The sequence below is a fragment of the Balaenoptera physalus genome (genome assembly GCF_965194825.1).
Source record: "Balaenoptera physalus genome assembly, chromosome: 12".
Lineage (NCBI taxonomy): Eukaryota > Metazoa > Chordata > Mammalia > Artiodactyla > Balaenopteridae > Balaenoptera > Balaenoptera physalus.
In genome coordinates this window covers 87,858,363-87,880,547 of record NC_138897.1, presented here as the reverse complement: position 1 = coordinate 87,880,547, position 22,185 = coordinate 87,858,363, and the positions used below count along the sequence as shown (strand labels likewise).

General features: G+C 46.4%; 1 protein-coding gene across 5 annotated transcripts in view; it reads left to right on the top strand.

Annotated features, from left to right (window-relative positions):
* CUX2 (cut like homeobox 2) overlaps positions 1-22,185 on the top strand; it is a 267,749-nt gene that overhangs the window by 56,822 nt on the left and 188,742 nt on the right. The window contains exon 1 of one of the 5 annotated variants that reach the window (XM_082416724.1): positions 2,678-2,710. The exons of 3 other annotated variants lie outside the window; for them this stretch is intronic. Coding sequence is in view for 1 of the 2 variants with exons in the window: in XM_082416719.1 (XP_082272845.1) it covers positions 5,012-5,050 (39 nt within the window). In the remaining variant the exon portion in view is untranslated. Of the gene's footprint in view, positions 1-2,677; positions 2,711-3,777; positions 5,051-22,185 lie in introns of those variants that run through there. One more of the 5 variants, XM_082416719.1, reaches the window with a different exon arrangement.

The window sequence follows — 22,185 nt, the reverse complement described above, 5'->3', positions numbered from 1 at the left end:
AGACCCACAAGGTAGCCTTGGAATGAAGACCCACATTGTTCTGGATGGGTCATGTACTCAGATACTCAGGTGCCTCTCTTGGGGTGGTGAGCCCTGTCATCTCCCCCACTTCCTGTGTCATTTCTGGTAGGAGGGCCTTCCTTCCACTGCTCACATGCTAATCCTCAAGCGTTCCACCTTCAGACTGGAGCGTGGGGAGTTGCAGAGGAAGCTGAGGCATCTGGATCTTTCCTTTTGGCTTGATTTATTAGAAACAAACTAATACGAGAGCTTAGAGCAAGGTACCAGGCCACAGAGGGAGCTTGAAAAATATATTCATCACAGCAGTAATCACTAATACATATTAATGTGTCTACTCTGGGCCAGATCTGGGTAGCCTCTAGATAAATAAAATGGGACTCCTGCTCTCAAGAGGGTCACCAGGGAGAGAAGACCACCCATGACAGCACAAGATGGAGGTTTCTTCGGCACTGGGTACTTGGCTGTGCAGGGGCTTAGAGTCAGGAGCTGGGAAGGAGCCTCAAAGAAACTCTTTGCCGCAAGTCTGGAAAGATGTGTTTCCCAGGCAGGGAGTTAGGGTTGCCATTCTTTTACACCAGGGAACAGCATCAGACACAGGGAACAGCATGGGCACTGGCACAGAGGATGAGAACTGGGGACACTGGGGACTGGTGACTCATTCAGTTGGAGATTAAGGTCAGCTTGGAGCTGGTGGTGGATGTCAGATCAGGCAGGACCTCCTGGGCCACCACGTAGAGATTGGACTTTTCCTGGAGGCTCAGGGTGAGGATTTAGGGGTTTAATTCTAAGAGCTGCAGGAAGCCATGGAGAGGTTTGAGCCTGGAGTGGCAGTGACGGAAGCCAGTTACCTTTTGCAAGGAGCCCTCAGGCCACCCTGGAGAGGAGGGATTGTGAGGGGGTAAGAGCAGAGTCAGGGAGACGGGGAGGAGCTACTGCAGTCATCCAGACCTGTGTCGGGGGGAGGGGGGCCTGAGCCAGGCCGTGGCATTGGGACTACCCAGTAGAGGACCGAGGCAGGAAGATTCAAGAGGCCCCAGAGGGAGGGCTCTGAGGCTGCTGTGAGCCATCTGCTGACATTTCTCTTTTTCATCCCACATTTTTATGCTCGGGGCCTGTGGAGCCTTGATTGCTAACATAGTAACGTGGAAACATTTGGGAATGGCTGGAGGGGGCTGTACCCCCAGCCCCAGGGCAGAGCAGATAAGAGCTGCGAGCGAGCCAGAGCCAATGTCACATCCTCTCTCTAGCAAGGACTTACTTAGGTCTCCCTTTCCTGGTTTCTGTCTTTGGATGTAGAGGAGGAAGACTGTGAGCCATGGTGCTTCAGCCAGCACGAGCGCTTTGTTCATTTACTCACTCAGCAGCCACCTATTGGGCTAATGCGGTGCCTGGTGCAGGGAGACCTGGAGGGACACGGCAGACTGCCCCCTGCGCTTGGGGAGTCCCTAGTCCCCATAGCTACTGGAGACAGACCCAGGGACAGGTGGGTGGAACCAGCTTGGGAAGAGCTGTCCCTTAAGCGGGGAGCCCAGGAGCCCATGGGAGCTGAGGAGAGGTGCTCAACACAGTCTGGGAGGCCTAGGAAACTTCTGGAAGGAGGCCACCTACATTATAGCTCAGTGAAGGCAGGAACTGGGTTGCTCCCTTCAACATGGGACAACATGGGGTCCCTGGGCCCCCAACAATATAGTATGGAGTGACTTGGAAGCTGAGACCTGAAGGATCACCAGGTGTAGCTCTGGCAAAGAGACAGAAAAGTGTTCTAGGAGGGAACAGCTTGGGCAAAGGCTCGGAGGTGGCTTTGCAGAAATCACCTGTTCAGAGTACCTGGGGCCTTAAGTGTGAGCAGGATGGGGCAAGAGCTGAAGCTGGAGGCTGTATTTTGGGTCTAGGCCTCTGAGCTCATAAAAATAGCTCACTGTCTTTCACAGACTAGCCTGTGGTTTCCCTTCTCCCTTAGGTCCTTGCCAAGCCTGGAAATCCAGATTGAGTCACTGCTGGGAGGTGCGAGGTGAGGCTCGAGTTTGCAGGCAGGGCGAGTTGTGGGGTGGGAGGTGGAGGACGGTGCCCTAGTTCACACCGAGCCCCCCATTTGTCAGGGCGCATACCCATTATTTGAAAGCTGCCTTCCTAGTGTGTGGTGCTCATGTTGGACGGCACGACCGGATCCGCAGGGATCCCGGCTGGAGCGAGACAGAGTTCTCCAGAGGAAGTTTGGGGGTATATCTCTTTGCTTTATTGGGTGTAGCATCAGTGGGATTCTGCAAGGATGATGTAAAATAAAAGCCAGGTGGCCAGCAGGCGCCTGGGTCAGCACCCCTCATGCTGGGTGACCTGTAGGCTTAGGGCGTAAGGCCTGGGACCCTGCGTCTGTCCCCTTGCTGCCCAGTGCGACCGGCGGGTGGCCCAGCAGGCGAGGTACCGTCTGGCTGGATGGAGAGCCAAAGAGGTAATGCTAATGTCTTTTAAAATTAGAATGAAAATGTTTATTGCAGAGAGCAGAACCTGCGTCAGCGCGGAGTCCTGTGGGAAGGGGACTGCTTTATCGCAGCCTTTCGGCTTTATTTTTGCACATTCGCTCTTTACTTGCCGGTGGTGCTGTGTGACAGGCCCTTGGAGTGGGCTCAGGCTGCCGGGCTGGGGCTGGAAAGACGGCGCTGCCGCCTGTGTCTGGACGCCCCTGCCCAGGGTAAGCGCCAGGACCTGCCATCGGTGGGGAGGACCTGTGGGCGTGAGAGCAGGGGGCTGTGACTGTGTATGTGTCCCTGTGCCCTTATATGCGTCCAGCCAGGTGTGTGTGGCGGGTGTGAGTCTCCATGTGTCTTTTTCTGCGTGCATTACGGCTTTGCGGGGGCTGTCCACGTGCGAGACTGGGTGTGACTCTTTGTCTGTGTGTGTGTCTTTCTGTGTTGTCCTTGTGCCTTTGGGAGGTGGTCGTGGGTGTGGCGGGGTCTGGGTCTGGGCATGTTTCGCTGTGGCCCTGCGTGTCTTTTTCTATCTGTGCGCGGATGTGTGTGAGCATCTTGGGGGGGCACATGGGTGCGTGACTGTGGGTCTGTGTGGGTCTGTGTGCATCCATACAGCCGTATGTGTGCATGTGTGAGTATGACCATGTGTGTAATAGGAGTGTGTAAGTGTGTGAGCATGCATTTGAACACATGCACATGTGTAGGGGAGAGTGTCTCGTGGGCGAGTATGTTGTGTGAGAGCGTGTTGTGTGCATGTGTGTGTTGCACGTGAAGGCATGTTGCATGTGAGAGCGTAAGCCATGCTGTGTGTGCGTGCACACGTGTGAGAGAATGTAACATGCCGAGGGTGCGTGTGTGGCGCTCTCCCGTCCTCTCCCGTTTGGAGTCCCTGGCAGAGCTGTCTTTGGGTAACTCAGCCTGTCACACACCTTCCTGGGTTCGAGAATACAGTGGGCCAGCACTGTTGACAGGCTGCCAGACTCCCACCTGGCCCCGACTCCAGTCAGAGACTCAGGAGACCTCCAGGTGCCTTGAGGATGGCGCCGTTTTGAACCCTCTCTGCTCCCGCTGTGGTTTTGTTGAGCTTTACCCCGGCCGCTTGGGCCATGTGAGCAACGGATGCTTTGTTTCTGGGTGCTGCTTTCTAAATATAAAGTTATTTTATGACACAGAATGTGCTTTTTCAAGGCGTGCCTACGCCTGGCAATGAGAGCCCCTGGTTGACAGTTGTTGGTCTGGCCTGGGGGGAGGCTGGCGCCCTGGGCTTGGTTGCCCCGAGCTGGGTAGTGGGGGCTCCGGCCCTAGCCCTGGAGGTGATCAGAGCTTCCGCAGGGGCCACAGCAGCCCTGACCCCTGCCACCCACAGGGCTCGACCTGCTATAATCACTTCTCTAGGGCAGAAAACCCACCCCCTGAGGGAACCTGGTGGCCAGAGAGCTTCTCCACGGGGCCGGAGGAACCACTTTTTAATCCCTGTCTCCCTCCAGCTCACCTCCTTGTCACTGGGATTTGTGTTTTGTGGTATCACCCTATGCAGGACAGGGTGGCTGGTATGAGAGAGCTGGATTTTACAGAGTAGAAACCAGGTGCTGTGCAAAATTCAGTATGATCAGGAAGTAGTGTGAAATTAATTCGGGAGCCTGGCTTCAAATGCTGTGTGGCCTTGAGTGTGTTGGTCAGCTTCTCTGAGCCTCAGTCTTATCATCTGTAAAATGGGAATTGTGCCCGACAGCCTCAGGGCTGTCTCTCAGTTGTTACCTTGGGGCCTTTCTTGAACACAGCAGTTTTACATGGGCTGACAGCCGGGTTCATTGTGTCCTACTTGCATTGTGATCATGGGCAAGTCATTCTGCCTGTGCCTCAGTTTTCTTACTTGTAAAATTGGGCTAACAATAGTACCTACTGCATGAGATGTTGTGAGGGTTAAATTTCTTACTTTACATAAAAGGTAAGATTAAGCGCTGTAGAGCATGAGCTATCATTGTTATTTCTGGAATGCCTGAACCCAGATTAAAATATCCCGTCAGCACACAATATCATCTTCTTTTTTTTAAACACAACTTGTAACCCACTCTTTCTGCAGCTTTGCCCACTCTATGCCAACAGGCAGCTGCTGTGTGCCAGGCATCTGGCTGGGAGTGCCCAGGGCTTCATGGCATGGGTTATGGGGTGGGTGTTCTGCATGGGTGGGCTGGGTCAAATGCTGTGCTGTCTCTCCTCCAGCGATTTGGCAAGGCGGGTACAGACTTGGTTAAGTCACTCTGGGCAGCAGCCAGGGGTGAGAGCCAACCGGCAAGAGAGCCACCTGGCAGTTCTCCCTGCCGGGGTGGATCCAGCAAGCTTGGGCTTGTGGCTGTGGGCATCCTAAACTGTTTTGTGCACTTGTCAAAAGGCAACTGACATCTGAGCATTGGCGGCAGACAGCAGAGGAAAGAGCCGAGTACAGAGGGCTGTTTTCCCCCGGCCTGGCACCGCATGGTGCCCTGAGCCCACCAGCCTTAAACCATGTCAGGGGCACGCTGATGATGAAATACTCCATTTGGCTGGGCAAAGCCCTTCACGTGAGTAAGGCTGTGTCCTAAAACACTTTATGGGCATTATCTCATCTAGTGTACGTACAAACCTTTTGAAGTAAGTCCTACTTATTTCTACTTTACAAAGGAAATAGCTGAGGCCTGGAGATGTTTTGGAATCTTCCAGATCTGGGTAGAAATTCTGGTTCCTTCAGTTGCTCCGTGACTTCAGGCCAGTTACTTAACCTCTCTGAGCCTCCAATTCCCCACTTCTTAGGGTTGTAGCAAGGGTTCAAAGGAATATGTAGTTAAAATGTAGTTAAACGTAGTTTAAATGTAGTTAAAACATTTAGCCTGGCATCTGGCATGGTAAACGGTTTTTTAAGAAGGTTGTTGTTATTACTATGATTCTTATTTCATCTTTTTGCAAGGGAACATTCCTTGCCAGTTTCACAGAGATATCAAGAAGGTTCAAATTCGATGTCTTGAGGTCTGCAAGGAGGGGGTATTTTTAGGAGGAGGAAAACATTTTATTATTATTGACAACAGATAAGTTTGTAAGTTTCCCGTCTAGTGGGGGACACTACTCTTATCTTCAGGGTCTTATCTGCTTGTTTGGGCGGAGCCTCTTTGTTTCATGGAAGAGAAACTCCCCAGGGTTTTTGCCCCCATGCTCATTTCTATAACCAGACTCATTCAGACGCTTTGAGCAAAAGGTGTCTGGTGTGTCGTAATTGCTCAACAAATGCTCTTTGGATGGGTGGATGGATCATGCTGCCGAGTTTACTGCAGCTAAGGGAGTGATTGGATTCAGGCTCAACGTGGCAGCTTCCCACAGAAGAGGGGGCCTGATCTCGGCACCTCCCCTTCAGGGATGCACACTTTGCAGAGCTGTGGGTGCATGGAACATTTCCTGGAGTTAATCGCTTAACTGTGATTGTGATGTCCAGAGGTAGGGTGATGGCAGAAAACTGAGACACTATCCCACACCTCAAAGACCAGGGAATGGGTTCGAGGCAGTGAATATGACCTTGAAGGACAGGTAAGCATTGACTGTGGGGGGAATGTCATTCATTCAATGAATATTTTCTGTGCTCAGTGCCGGGATGCAGGGAGAGACGCCTTGTGGACTCAAGTGAAAGAGAAGAACTGATGATGTGTGAATCTCAAATAGACTTTTAAGGGACTATGTCACAGTGAGGTAGAATTCGGGGCCACTCTCTACTGTAATGGGCAGGACTCTTGTGTTTGTTTGAGAGAAACTCACCTGGTGCCAGCTTAAATCAAAAAGGATTTTTATTGGGTCACATGACCTGAAAGTTCCAGGTCATCTGGCTTCAGGCATGGCTGTATCCTGCAGCTCAAATGTTATCTCATCCTACTCATCTCCTAGCTCAGCTTTCCTCTGTGTGGGTGACCTTTGTTCTCAGCCAGGGTTCTCCCCTGAAAGCTCTCTTTCACCAGCATGGCAACTCTCAGGGAAAGAAAGCCCCTTTTTCCTAGTAGCTCTAGCAAAAGTCCCAGGATTCACTCTACTTGGACCAACTTGGATCCTTGCACTTGCCCAAGCTGTTCTGACCACCTGGAGTGCTCTCCTCTCTTCTGCGTATCCCAAACCTACCTGCCTTTCGAGTCCTGCTTGAGCTCCATAGCTTCTATCTATAGCCTTCTTCTCTTTTTGCCCTTATTGTTTTTTGCATTTTTCTCTCTCTCGGAGCACCAATCATCTTTTTTCCTGCTTTGTATCTAATTCAGCTGCATCCTGGCTGCATTGTGTTCACATCAAGTAGGCCAGAATCCCTGACAGGCCAGTTTCATTTCTTACCTTTCTCTCTCCTGCCCTGTACATAATATAAAAAACTTGAGAGGTGCCTCATAAGTGCTTGTTAGTGGATTTGGGGCATTAAGGATTTAATTTAGAAGCCAAATCCCAGGATGGCTCATGGGAGGTCATGGGTCAGCAGGGTCCAAAGGGAATCCCAGAAGTCATCTTGCTGAACTGTTCATTTGTAATTGGGTCACAAAGACTTGGACCTCTCAGGAGGCCAGTGAGGAGATGGGAAAGGGGGAAGGGGCTCAGTTCAGAAGCTGGGCTTTCCCAGGTTCAAATCCCAGCTCTGTGCCCTTCTGGCTGTGTGACGTGCGGCAAGTTGCTTCATCTCTCTGTGCTACTCGTTCCTTGTCTGTAAAATGAGATCATTCACACAGTGGGTTTAAGGAAAGGGCCTGGGACACAGCAAGCGCTCATTGACTGTTCACCGTTATCATTACTACCGTGCTGTGTTCAGTCACCACGTAGAGGGGGATTATAAACTCCATTCCTATTTACTAGAGGAGGAAATAGCAGCACAGTGAGCTTCAGAGACACCCTCAAGATCACAGAATGGCTCCCCACCCCACTCACCTTGACTCCCATTTCAGCCCTTGCTCTTCACGTTGGCTGTCCTTTTTGAGACCACATGAGTTTGCAGCCCAGTGTGGCCCTCAGGGAATGTTGACGCCTCTTTAGAAGGAAGGGGTAGGGGTGGGGGTCCATTTGTCCACACAGAAGGTGAGCAGGACTCTGTCTTGGTGTTTTTCCTGGCTGGGTTTTTGCTGTCATGTCTTGTGACCTGCTCTCCTCTAAGTAGCCACCCTTGGTGATCTGCCCTGTGAGCGGCCCATCACTGCCCCCAGAATAGACCCAGGAGCCATGTTGAGGGTTGTACGGTCCCCACCGAGCTCAGGGCCTGCTGCCCCTGCACGCTGCACTGTGCCCTTCCATGTAAAGATGTGTCTGGTCTTCTCCCAGGCAGTCTTATTTATTCCTGCCTCCTCAGAAATATTTGGGGGTGATTAAAAGGAAATGTTCTTATAACTGTAATGAAATGGGGTTTGGGCGTTTTGGAATGATTGGCTGTGGCCTTGGGGGCCAGTGCTGGTTGATCTGATAACTGAGTTGATAGGCAATAGAATATTGATTTCTCTCCCCCTCCTCCCAGGAAGGTGACTCAGCGAAGGGGAGATGTTCTGAAATTCAGGAGGGGGCTACTCGGGGAAGCCAGAAAGAAGCTGTGTGTGTGTGTATGCCCGTGCACAGCTCTGCTGCTCCCTCCAGGGCCGGTAACTCACAACCACACTCCCCCTGTCCCCTCAAGATGGGGCACGTGGGTTCCCACCTCTTCAGCTGCCTTTTCCGGCGCTCATATGGAGAAAAGTGAGGACTTTGGAGCTACACAGACCCAAATTCAAGCCTGCGTCTGTCACCTCCTGGCTAGGTGGCCTTGTGTAAGGGGCTTTACCTTTCTGTGACTCAGTTTCCTTCTCTGTAAAGTGGGGAGAGCATACCTGCCGCATGGGGTAATTCAGAGGATTAATTGAGAATATTTCTTGGTGATAATTAATGGCAGCTCTGATTGCAGTAATGATATTAACAACTAATAATTTGTATTACTTGCTGATAGAGGAGCAAAGTGCCATGGGAGTGCCAAGGAGCGGGTGATGGATGTTGATGGAAGCAATCCTGGAAGACTTCCAAGAGAAGGGCCTTGAATGAAAGAAATGCTGATGCGTGACAGAAGGGGGGAGGGGTGGGAAACACTTTTCTGTTCCAGGAGTTCATAGGCTCAAAGGCAGGGAGGTGTGGGAACCTCTGGCAAGATGGGGGACCAGCTACTGTCCAGTGTGGGGGGGGGGGAGGGGACTGGGAGGGGCGAGGTTGTGGCAGAAGAGGGGCTGTTGGGCTTTGTTTGGCCAGCAACTCAGGTAAAATGGTTGATGGAGAGCTTTGTACATCAGGGCCCATTTGTTCTGTCTGAAATTCAGAAGCAATTATAATACATCGCACCTCCTCCTTTGGCTGAGTACTAATTGTGAGCCAGGCATTGTGCTAAGTGTTGACTTACACCATCTCATTGAATCTGCACTCTGTCCCCATTTTACAGGTGAGAAAACTGAGGCTCTTTGTAACATTTACTGGTGTACCCGAATGTATACTCTTCTGTGTCATTCACCCCTTCCCTTGAATCACCCACAGGGCCTGGTTAGACCAGGCAAGCCTCCTCCTTTGTGGCCAAACCCACAGACTCCTCACTAGCCCACCGACCTGATGTGGGGTCATACGAGTCCTTGGGCCACATAAGTTTCTCCTTTGCGGAAACCTTTTTGACACTTGACTGGGGCACATACCCCTTTCCTCAGATTCCTTGCCTAATTCAGTCAGGCGAAGATGTCATGCAGATGTCACTTATAATTCTTTTCTCCATGTTCCCAGCTAAGTTCTTTTATTGCCTTGGGGAGTTCCAGGGAGCTGCAGGATTCACCTGGGCAGGGCCTGATGTCACAGCTGCGACCATATTTACGACATCCTCTCTGGCTCAGGGGAGTTTGGAGGGACGGGGGTGTCTGCATGGCAGGCAAAATACCCATTCTTCAGGTGGGAGCCAGAGAGTGCAGGGAGCAGAAAGGCCTGGGGTGGGACCTGCACACCTCAACGAGAAAACAAATGCCTGATATTAAAACTATGTAAGAATGAAAAGCAAATAAATGGTCTTATACACAAAATCCCTTTGTGCCAGGCAGCACCCAAGGCAGTGACCATGCAAAGGTGTCCAAGGCAGCTGGATCTCTGACTTTGGGGTGCTCACCTGGGCAGACGCCCTGTACAAAGTCCACCCACTTCAAGGCTAAATTTAACTCTGGGAATATTTGTCAAGCACCCCCAAGGCTCACCCAGTGAAATGGAGAAGCCAGTGATTCTAGAAGTTCCCACAAGGTGAGAAGTGAGGGGGAATTTAGATGGGAGTAACATCTACTGTCTTTCAAACTTGCTCTCTGAGCTGGACGCTTTCCAGCCACATTCCCTAGTGATCCTCACAGCATCGACCCATTTCACATATGGGGGAACTGAGGCAGGGAGCATTAGGTACCTGCCCACATTCAGAGGAAGTGGTCAAACCAGGATCTGAACCCAGGGCACTCTGACCTCACAACATCTTCTTTCATTTTCAAATGGGAAAACAGGCTCGGAGAGAGGTTGGGACGTGTTCGCCTTTCAGAGGTGGAACTTCCCTGTATCTGCACTTATTGGTTACCTAATGGTTTGGTGGGAGAGGGTTAAGTTGGCTGTAAAGCCATGAAACAAATAGAGGAAAATAGAAAATAAAGTATAATTAAGTGCCAAACACCCTGGCATAGCGATGGGCAAGCTCTCCATGGTCCCTGTTTCAGGAGGTCCCTGGATGTCTGAAGCAGAATTAAGCTTTGTGCAGGATTCCTCAGCTCATGAGGCCACTTTCATGTAAGTTTCTTTGCTCTCTGAAACATGGGCACAGTAACCCTGTTTTGGGGGAATGTTTCTATGCTGCCCCCCTGAGTTGGATTGAACCAGAAGAGGAGAACGAGGGGCCGGGAAGGAGGTTGGTGTGAGATCTAATGAGGCCCAGCAGTTGCCTAAAACTTGACTGCTGTTGTGGAAATGTCTCCTACCTCGTGGGACAGTGGAACCTGCAGAGGCTAGAAGTCAGAGCACTGGATTTTATCAGTGCTCTAAGGCCAGTGACTTCCTGCCTTTTGCCACTCGTTTCTTCTTGTCTAAAACAGGTGCTAACCAAGACTTCTTCTGTGCACTTAGGCAAATGCACTGCATGCCTGTTTGGCCAGGCTCAATGGGAAAGAGTTCTGGGATCAATTAACAATGTCTGCTGGAGTAGGTGGTGGTGTTGTGTTTGCCATTCATCCAGTTATTCATTCAGTGGGCACTTTTTGATTGCTAACTATGTAACAGGCACTGGAGACAAAGCAGGAAACAAAGCAGGTATGGCTCTATGCCCTGGAGATTTCAGACTGATGGTGGAGACAGAGTAAAGCTGTGTAAGAGTAGAAATTTTGTGTGCTTGGATCACTGCTGGGTTCTCAATATCTAGCTTTTACCTGGCACACCTGTGCCTTCAGATATTTATTGGCTGGACAGTGAATGAATGAGCTAACTGCAGATGAATATGTAACTATAGAAAGTAATAAAAACTACATGGGAAAAGAAGGGGATGGTAAAGAAAGTATAGTGATTCCCTCTGGTAGGAAAGTGCCATGTGTTCAGAGGGCTCACAAACCAGCAAGAGAGACTGCATTCAGCAAAGAAGCAATAAATGAATTTATATTCTAAGTGCTCTGCAATAAGAGATGTTCTGAAATGTTGTCTGGAGGGAACCTTTGGAGGTAGGGTAATTAGGGAATATTTTAAAATATCATTCTTTAACTTATTTTTAAATTGTTTCAAAAAGATTTACAAAAAGTTGCAGGAATAATACAGAGAATTCCCCATATTCCCTTCACCCAGATTAACATTAATATAACGTAACATAAACATTCAACATAAGCACAGAACAATTACAAAATGAGGAAATTAGTATTGATACAACACTATAATCTAGTGTACTGATATTACTCAAATTTTTCCCATTGCTCGCTAGCATCCTTTTCTGGTCTAGGATCCAGTCCTGGATCATGCACTGCATTTAATTGTCATGTTTCTTTAGTCCTTTAATATGGAACAGATTAAAGTGCATGGACCCAATTCAGTCGAAACAGAGTGAATCCTGGGACTTTTGCTAGTGCTACTGGGAAAGAGGTGCTTTCTTTCCCTGGGAGTTGCCATGCTGGTGAAAGAGCTGCCAAGGGAGAACCCTGGCTGAAAACAAAGCCCACCCACACAGAGGAAAGCTGAGCCAGGAGGTAAGTAGGATGAGGTGACATCATTTGAGCTGCTGGATACAGCCATGCCTGAAGTCAGATGACCTGAAACTTTCAGGTCATGTGAGCCAGTAAAAATCCTTTTTGGTTTAAGCTGATTATTATTCATTGAATTATTCATTCAGTGAGTATTTCTGTGCTCAGTGCTGGGTTGCAGGGAGACACTCTGTGGGACTAAGTGAAGGAGAACTGTTTGATGCACAAATCTCAAGTAGACTTTTCAGGGACTGTGTCACGGTGAAGGAGAATCTGGGGCCTCTCTCTACTGTAATACACAGTGCTCTTGTGGTTGCATGACCTTGATACTTGTGATGAGAACTGGCCTTTTATTTTGTAGATTGTCCCTTGATTTGGGAATGTTTACTCATGATTAGCTTCAGGTTATGCATTTTGGCAGAAATGCTACAGGAGTGATGTTGTGTCCTTCTCCATGCATCATATCAGGAGGCACATGGTGACCATCTGTCCCATTAGTAGTGATGTTAACTTTGGTCACTTTTGTCTGCTGGGATTCTGTGCTGTGAACTTACTGGTTTTTTTTTTCCTTCGTAATTAATAAGTATCTTGTGGGGAAACACTTTGAGACAATGTAAATACTCTGTTACTAATTCTTTTGCCCACTAATTTTAGATCCATCAATGCTTCTTGCCTGAAACAGTTATTACTGCGGTGTTTGCCAAATGGTGATTTTCTCTTTCCGTCATTACCTCTACATTTATTAGTTAAAGAGCTTTTCTTTCTCCCCCACTTATTTATCTATTCAATTATTAATTTGTTTCAGTATGGACTTATCGATTCATATTTTATTTTGTGTCCCCCCCCCTTTTTCTTTGTCCCCTCTCTACTTCTGCCCCACCTTCCTCTCACTCTCCTTCTCTTCCTCTCTTTTATTCTTTTATTCTTGCTGAAGAAGGCTTTCATCCCGTAGAGTTTCTTTCCATTGGATCTAGCTGAGCATATCCCTGAGGTGTCATTTAATACTCCTCCGTCCCCTGGGTTTCCTGTGAACTGGTGGTAGCCTCAGAGGCTTGACCAGATGTTGGTTCAATATTTTTGGCAAGACCACGTCATGGGCGGTGGTGTGCCCTTCTGTCAGGAGGTATGTGAAGTCTGGCTGTCTCCTTTTCTGTGTCATTGAGATTGATCTGTGGGGTTTGGAGCTGTCAGCCTGATCCGTCCATTGTCAGGTTCTCCCATCAGTTCTTCATCCGCTGAGTTTTGCACCCACTGATAATCATTGCCTGTATCCATTAATTCATTAGGGGTTGCAAAATGTTGATAGGTTGATTCTGTCCCTCTTCTTTTTCTTAGCTGGAAGATTTCTCTACAGAGAAACCAGCCCTCATCAATTATTTGCTCACCCTGAAGGCTAGTGTGTCCAGGAAAGGGAGGATAAATGCTTAATTCTTTCCCTTTATTTGCCAGTTTTCAAAATAAAGAGTTGCTTCCCCAGTGTCCCCCAAAAGTGGCCAATAAGAGTTTTTTTAAATATCGTTATAAACCCATGGATGCAAGTGTCATTGGAGCGTCCTCATCCATTTCAGTTATTATCTCTACTCATATTCAGGTTGTCCAGTCTCTGGTGCGTGGGGACCTCTGAAAGTTGACCCCTGAATCCTTTGGACTCCTCCAGTAGTCTTGGACAGTCTCCTTGCTTTCTGGGAAGATTCCAGACTCACTGTGTACATTTCCCTCCCCAGCTTTGGATGCAGACATTGCTCCAGGGAGTCCTGGATCCTTTTACTAGGAAATGGTATTTAGAGACCACAGTCTGGGTGCTGAATGAATGAATGTACAGAACATCTCAAAATAATGCACCTCAGGGCATTTTCAGTGTCCACAGTGGATGGGATGGTGGGGAAGGGGGCAAGGTAGTGTCTTTGAATTTGGATGTCATTTCTTTTTCAAACCTGTCCCAGGTTAATGACCTACTGGGTGCTATTTATTCACTTTGGCCGCACCACACGGCTTGTGGGATCTTAGTTCCTTGACCAGGGATCGAACCTGTGCCTCCTGCAGTGGAAGCACAGAGCTCTAACCACTGGACCGCCGGGGAGTTCTCATTCATTCACTTTTATTCCTTTCCCCCAACTTCTTCATTTAGAAAACCGGGGTGGATCTCCCCCCATCTTCAACCCATCCCCTTACTTGGGATTGGCATTTTCTTGGGGAAGGTCTTTGAAGTCAAAGAACCCCCAGAAGAGTGAAGCCACTTGTGGTCCATCAATCCCTATTTGGGTCCTGCCGTGCTTTTTTCTGCCACTCAGTGTGGTACAGCTTAGTGAAGGGTGTGTGTGTTGGGGGGGGTATCACTGCTATTTGCCTCTTAGCATTCTTTGAGGGGGAGCAATAAGAGAGTTCACCGAGGGACCATCAAATCCAGACCAGACAAATGACAGATAATATCCCTTCATCAGAGCAACTTAAAAATTAATATGAGCCTCTGCGTGTTACCTCGCCTTTATCTGAGCAGCCTGCGTGTCTGTGTTTGAGATTAAAACTCACATTTCATTTTTATATGCTGTGCTTAATCCAATAATGATTTCATGTTACAAACAGCAGTAATATCTTTCAGCATAGTTAATCAGAATAGACTTAATGCTGTCACTATTTATTAACCTTTGTTGAAAAGCAAGAAGTTTCTCTCTAATCTGTGATTGTTGGTCGTGTCAGGCTCTATCAAGTGAAAAAACAGTTTTGGCATTCATTAAAATGGTGCGAATCCTGAAATGACAATTGGAGCAGGATGGTATTTGGTGCATGAAATCTTCGCTGCATTCACCAGGATAACTGAGAAGGCTGGAGGGGGGTGGCGAAGAGGGAACCCACACATTCAAAAGACTATTTCATCCCTGAGTTGCTCTTGAATAAAGAAATTGAGAGAATGGGGCAGAGAATGGGGTACAGGTGAGGGGAGGGGTCGGGCCTGTTGATGCCTCTCGCCAGAGAAACTCATTGTTGGTTCAAAGCAGTGGCTTTGAACTTGGATCCCAGACGCCTCATCACTTTCCCAACCCTGTAACAGGTTAATGACCCACTGGGAACCATTTATTCACTTTTATTCTTTTCCCCCAACTTCTTCTTCATTTAGAAAACAATGGTGGGTCTCCCCGCCATGTCCAAGGCCCAAGTTGAGTTGGAGTCCAATTGAAGGAGTCCCTCAAAACAGCCTGGTGGCTGCCAGATATCAGCCTGAGGTTCAGAGATCTCAGTCGGTAGTCCTCAAACTTTAGAGCGCATAGGGCTCTCCTGGAGAGCTTCTGTGATGCCTGGGGAATCAGTAGGCCTTGAGTGTCCTGAGATTCTGCATGTCTAACAAGTGCCCAGGTGATGTTGATACTATTGGTCCAGGGGCCACCCTTTGGATAGTACTGAGGGCTTTGTGGTTTGGGGTTTTCTGAACCATGCCAGGATGTCATGATTGGGTCAGTGGCCCGATGACCTCGGCTGGCAGCCTTGTTGGAAGGTTTTATCTGAGGGCTATAATGGTTCTTGGAATAGCAGGGCTGGGCATCTTAGCTTGGGGCAGGCCAAGCAGAAAGTATTCTTACGTTCACCTTGCAGATATGGCAATGGTTCTTCCTCATTATCACTTCTCTGAAACAGACCACCTGATCCAGTGCTTCTGAAACTTTCACATGAACATGAATCACCTTGGATTCTTGTTTAAATGCAAGTTCTGATTCACTAGGACTTGGATGGGGCCCAAGAGTCCACATTTCTAACAGACTCCAGGATGATGAGCCACCTTAGTGGACCACACTGAGTAGCGAGGCTCTCTTGATGAACAAGAAAACCCAACAGTTGGTTGGTCAATTCCTGCACCTTCCTGGGCTTGAATTATAGAGTTTGAGTCTTGCTAAATCCACCAACTCCCCTGAAGGGAAATTTACCTTACAAAAAAAAAAAAGGAAAGGAAAGAAAAGAAAGGTTTCAACTTGCAGAAGCCTCCTCTAAAGGAAAATGGCTCTCCCAAGGGACATCTTTTTCTCCTTTTCACCTCAAAGAGCCCCCAGATATCTTTATCAGGAAGTCCCTGTTGGGTCTTTACCTTTCAAAGGTGATTCAGAGAAAAATCTAATCCAGTCAAGAGATCTGGTATTGGGAGGCATAGAGGAATATTCCACTAAGCAAGTACACTGGCTGTTCAGGGCTGGGTGGGGGAGGCCGAGGTTGAGGGCTAACTGGTCTCTCCTGTCATAAGAAGGAGAGACCACTTGGGCGCCGAGCAGCGTTGTGAGTTTTGCCCGCATAAACAGGGAGGTGAGCAGGTGTTGTTAATTATTTAGGAAGAATTAAGCAGTCTGGGTGGGTGGGTTTTATGCTCTGTTTGGTAATAAAGGTTGCTGCAGAAAGGAATTTTAAAATTCAGTATTCTCACTTGCCTCATCTTGCAAAGAAGCCGAGCCTTGGTTTGACTGGTGGGAGCATCTGGAATTAATGAACCGGCCTCTTATGGTGCAGAAATCAATGTTTGCTGCATTAATTGCATGATGCTGAAACCCCGCTTTTTAAATTTCTGACTCACAGAGCCACAGCCTAAGAAATCTTTCTTAAGTGGCATTCTGGGGCTTCGCTATTGCCTTCATCTCTCTGGGCGTGGGGAAGGAACTGCTTCTTTACTGTGGACTTGTGACACAGGGACATGGAGGCATGGGGGAAACTTAGGATGAGTTGTGTGCTTTGGAGGCCCCAAAGGGGCAGAACTTGAGGACTGGTTCCCTCTTGAGTAGCTGGACCCTGTCTGGACTTCCGTCTTCTGAGTGTTTCCAGTTCGTCATTTTCTTTAGGTTAAAATAAGCCATATTAAGAAAAGCTGGACAGATGTTCCTTGCCTCTCTTGCTTTTCCCACATGATAACCCTTTTGGAATATAGACACTTTGATCTAAAATGTAATTTGGCCACCACCTCGTTAAGTACTGGACATTGAACCACATCAGTCTGCCTGCCCTGGCTGCATTTTGCGTTTCTGTGGACCCAACCTCAGCGCTAGACACTTTGGATGGACTATCCAAGCACGTGACGTTTGAGCCACATTTGGAGAAACGAATAGGAGTTTGCCAGGGAAGGAGGATTCCAGGCAGAGGGAACAGCATGAACAAAGGCCCTGAGGCCTGGAGCCCTGAAGTTTCTGCCAGCTGGAGTTGCAGAGGGAGCACAGATGGGTATAGAGTACTCTGGGAGAAGCCTGGCCTGGGACATCTGGCTAAGAACTTTTGATTCTCTCCAGTAGGTGGTGGGGAACCTGGCAAAATGCTTAAGCAGGAGATGAGATGACTGGTGAAGTTTTATTTTTAACGTACATAGGGTAATTTTGTTTTGTTTTGTTTGTACAGCTCTGTGAGCTTTGACCACAATCAGAATATGGAACAGTTAACTCACCCCCTAAAATTCTTTTATGGTGCTCCCTTATATTCAAACCCTTCCCCCATCCCCTCTACCTGAAAACCACTGCTCTGCTCTATATCCCTGAAGTTTTGCCTTTTTCAGAATGCCATATAAATGGAATGATGCAATACATACATACAGATAATGTGTGTTTGTGTGTGTGTGTTTTTAAATCTAGCTTCTTTCATTTAGCATAATGCATTTGAAATTTCTCCATGTTGCTGCATGTATTAGTACTTTGCTCCTTTTCATTGCTGGGTAATATTCCATTATGTGGTTATATCACTGTTTGTTTATTCATTCACCTGTTGAGAGATGTTTGAGTTGTTTGCAGTTTCTGGCAGCCATGAAAAAAACTGCCATAAACATTTTGTGTGACCATAGTTTTTAATCTCTCTAGTTCTCTAGAGTAAATACCTAGGGGTGGGATTGCTGGGGCATTTGATAAGCATATGTTTAACTTTTTAAGAAACTGCCAGTCTTTTCTCTAAAGTGGCTGTGCAATTCCGCTTTTCTCCTAGCAGTGTAGAAGAGTTCCAGCTGTTCTCTGTGTTCCCTAACACTTGGTATTATCAGGTTGTTTGTTTTGTTTATTTGTTTGTTTTTCAGTTCTGGCCATTCTAATTGGTGTGAAGTGGTATCTCATTGTGGTTTTAATTTGCATTTCCCTAATAACTAATGATGTTGAGCATCTTTTCATGTGCTTACTTGCTAACTGTATATCTGGTTTGGTCATGTGTCTATTAAAATATCTTGCCCATTTTTTTAATTGGGTTGTTTGTTTGTCTCGTTGTTGAGTTTTGAGAGTTCTCTATATTTTCTAGAGTTAAATCCTTTGTCAGATATGTGATGTGCAAATATTTTCTCCCAGTCTGCGGCTTGTCTTTTCATCTCTTAAAGTGCAGGTTTTTTATAAAGATCATTGTAGCAGTTGGCGTTTTAAACTCTACCACTGTCTTCCTCATGCAGCACACTGCAGCCATGCTGGCCTTTTTTCAGTTCTTAAAAGAATCAAACTCTTTCCTTCTCCAGGGCCTTTGCTCATGCTGTGTTCTCTGTCTGGAATACTCTCTTTCTTTTTTTTTTTTTAAGAGAAATTTTATTTATTTATTTATTTATTTTTGCTGTGTTGGGTCTTCGTTTCTGTGCGAGGGCTTTCTCCAGTTGCAGCAAGCGGGGGCCACTCTTCATCGCGGTGCGCGGGCCTCTCACCATTGCGGCCTCTCTTGTTGCGGAGCACAGGCTCCAGACACGCAGGCTCAGTAGTTGTGGCTCACGGGCCTAGTTGCCCGGCGGCATGTGGGATCTTCCCAGACCAGGGCTCGAACCCGTGTCCCCTACATTAGCAGGCAGACTCTCAACCACTGCGCCACCAGGGAAGCCCTTGGAATACTCTTTCTTACTGTGTCCTATCTAATAAATCTTTGCCTACCCCCAAATCATAAATCTATTCTCATGTTTTCTTTTAGATGCCTTGTTATTTAGCATTTATGTTTAGCTCTCTGATCCACCTCAAATTAATTTTTTTGTATGGTATGAGGTAAGGATTTGAGGGTCACTTTTTTTTTCTATATGGATATCCAGTTGTTCCAGCATCATTTGTTAAAAAATTTCCCTTTTCCCTTTAGATTGCTTTGGTGCCCTTTTTCAAAAATCAGATGAGCATCTGTGTGGGTCTGTTTAGTCTGTTTCATTGATCAATATGTCTATCCTTACAACAGTGCCACACTTTATTAATCTTCACAATAAGCTTTGAAATTGGATAGATTGCCCGCTAACCTTGTTTATCTGTTTTAAGATTTCTTTGGACATTTATATATCCTTTGAATTTCTATATAAATTTTAGAATTGGCTTATAAATTTCTACAAAAACAAAAACTCCTGGGATTTTGACTGGGACTGCATTGGATCTATAGATCAATTTGGAGAGAATTAAATTTCTTAACAATATTGAGTCTTCCAATCCATGAACATAGCATATCTCCATTTTCTGTCCCCTGCTCTTTCTCTGGCTTACTCTTATTCCTCTTTCAGGTGTCAGCTTAATAAGTGCCATCTCCTCAAGGAGGTCTTTGTTGCCTCTTGACTAGATGATGTAGCTCCTATTACACCCTCTGGTGCCCTTGCTCTCTTCCTTCTTGGTACTTATCACAATGGTAATAATTATTTGTATGGTTATCTGTTTTGTGTCATAAGTTCCATAAGGACAGGGATCAGGTCTGCCTGTTCACAGACTGACACACAGTAAGTTTTCAATAAAGATTTATAAAGGAATGAATGAACGAATGTCCTCCTGTTCTTTTGGTGGAGATCTGCAGGTCACTGGCTGTTGTCAGTCACAGTTCGATGCACACCGTGGTCTCTGCTTGCTAATGGAGAAACCAAGGCCGAATCATCCCACCCCTTTCTTGGCCTTCTGCCTAACTCTTAGTTCCTGCTGACATGCCATATATGACTCCTATTCACTTGACAGGTAGATGTGTGTAATTATGATTTTTTAAAATAAAATAATTCATCTACAGAGAATTTTAAGTAATGAGTATAATACAGAGGTTTAATTTATTTGGGGAGGGGGGGAAAGGTGTTGCTTTCACAGCATCAGTTGGAACATTTGAAAAAGCAGTGGCGGAATCTTGATTGAATTAGGCTGTGCTCATAATTAGGAAATGCCAAAGCCTGCACGACGTTGAAAAGTGGTGAGGACAAAGTGATGAAATTGAGTCTTTTTTTTTTTCCCCTTAAGGTTTAAGAAGTCGGCAGTTGAGGGGCATTCTGTTGTTAACTAAATGGTTTGTGGACATTACGTGGGTATATAGATTTCATTCTGCATTTTGATCATAAGTCAATATATAGGTACCAGTGTTAATTAAATCCCCAGAGTAAGCATTGCTAAGGAAGACTTTAGGAGGAACTTTCTGAGAAGGAGTGAGATTGTTGGGACAGGTTGCCAAGGCATGCTGCAGAATGTTGGTGATTCGGGGCAAGATGAGAGAGAGAAAGAAGTTGCTCAAGGATGTAGAGTCCTGGGCAGGAGCCCTGAAGGAGGAGACCAGACATATTGTTCACTTTGAATTAGATCCAGAGGTGGTTAATACAAGCAAAACAAAAACTTGACTGGAATTCTTGGGAGCTTGAAGAAGAGCAATGGAAATAACCTAACTTTATCACAGTCAGAGATTGTAATTTCTTCCAGTGATGATAGCTTTTTGTTTTTATGCAACACACACTGTCATTATAGCTGCACAGCTGCCTGGTCACACAAGAGCAAATGCGATCCTCGTTATTATTTCCATATCACAGATCAGCAAACTGAGGCTCAGAGAACTGATGTGATCGGCCTGCGATTGCAGAGTTAGCAAGTAGGAGATTCAAACATATCTTTGGACAGTTAATACCATGCTTTGTTCCCTACACCTTGCCAATGAGTTGAACTAGTTAAAGTTTTCCTGTTAGAGGCATATGATCTAGATTGAGAGTTTTTGGGTGATATTTATAGTTTTGGAGACAATGGAGGTATTCTTAAGAGTAGTAATAAATACCATTTATTTAGCAATGTATCAGTCAGTATAGGCTGTATTATACTGTAGTAACAAAAGATCTCCCAAATTTCAATGGCTTAACACAACAAAGGCATATTTCTTGCTCACATGACAAGTCCCGTTGGCTTACATGTCCGTTGCAGGTAGGCAGTGGGCTCTGCTCACCACAGTTATTCAGGCACCCAGGCTAACAGAGCAGCTGTCAGCTCTAATGTCTATTCACTATGTTGAAAGGATGAACTTCTCAGAGGGTCTTGTGGCAACAATAAAACACTCCGTCCTGGAAAGTGACACATCACTTCTGCTTTCAGCTCATTGGCCCAAACTAGTCATATGATCTCACTCAACCACAGGTAGCCAAGACAGAAGGGAGGGAGCCAGAAATATTTGGCAAACAGCATGAATGATTGCCACTAGCACCCAATAAAGAAGTAATTCATGTGATTCTACACAAACCTGTACAATAGTAATGAGAACTAACATTTATTGATTATTGACCACATGCCATACACTGTTTACCTAGAAGAGCACTTTCAACCCTTCCACCCCCATCAGGTGATACAATAATTATCTCCATTTTACAGATAGGGGATCTGAAGTTACTTGCTTAAAGCCACGCAGCTAGGAAGTCGTAGAGCAGTATTTTAGTCCAAGCCATCTTGGCTACAGAGCCCATATTGTAATAACCCCATTTAATAGAATGAGAAATCTGAGGCTCAGGGAAGCAACCTTCCCAAGGTCATCCTGCCAGGAAGCAGCAAGCTTCAGTTCCTTTACCTTATTATATTTCCCATGTAAATTCCGTTAGTAACTACCAGCCAACTCTTGACCTTCTGAGTCTTGAAGTGACTGCGGGCATACCTCATATTATTGTACTTCACTTTATTGCGCTTCACACGATACTGCATTTTTTACAAATTGAAGGTTTGCGGCAACTCTGCGTTGAGCACGGCTATCAGTGCCATTTTTCCAATAGCATTATTTTTAAATTAAGGTATGTACATTTTTTTAGACATAATGCTATTGCACATTCAGTAGACTACAGTATAGTATAAACATAACTTGTACTGGGAAAGCAAAAAATTCGTGTGACTTGCTTTATTGTGATATTTGCTTTATTGTGGTCTGGAACCAAACCTCAGTATCTCCAAGGTCTGCCTCCACTGTGGTAGAACCACCTTGTACCAGCTCAGGAGAACCAAATATTAAATTTCCAGGACTTTTGCAAGACATGATTAAGAATTAAACTACGTAACCTAACTACAGTTAAATAAATTATATTTATTTCAAACCACGGTAGTAAATACTCAAAACTTGTCACTTCCAAATCATTTTACATATTTTACTATTATGTACTCTTGAGGTTATTTACATCTATCGTATCTGTATGCTGGAAATACTATATAATGTATTACTACTGTACATATATATCTTCCTAGCCCCGCTTTCAGTGATGTCTAGTTGGTAGATTGAAATTGGCCGTGGTGGGAGTATTTATACCATAGAAACTGGCAAGCACCACCTTT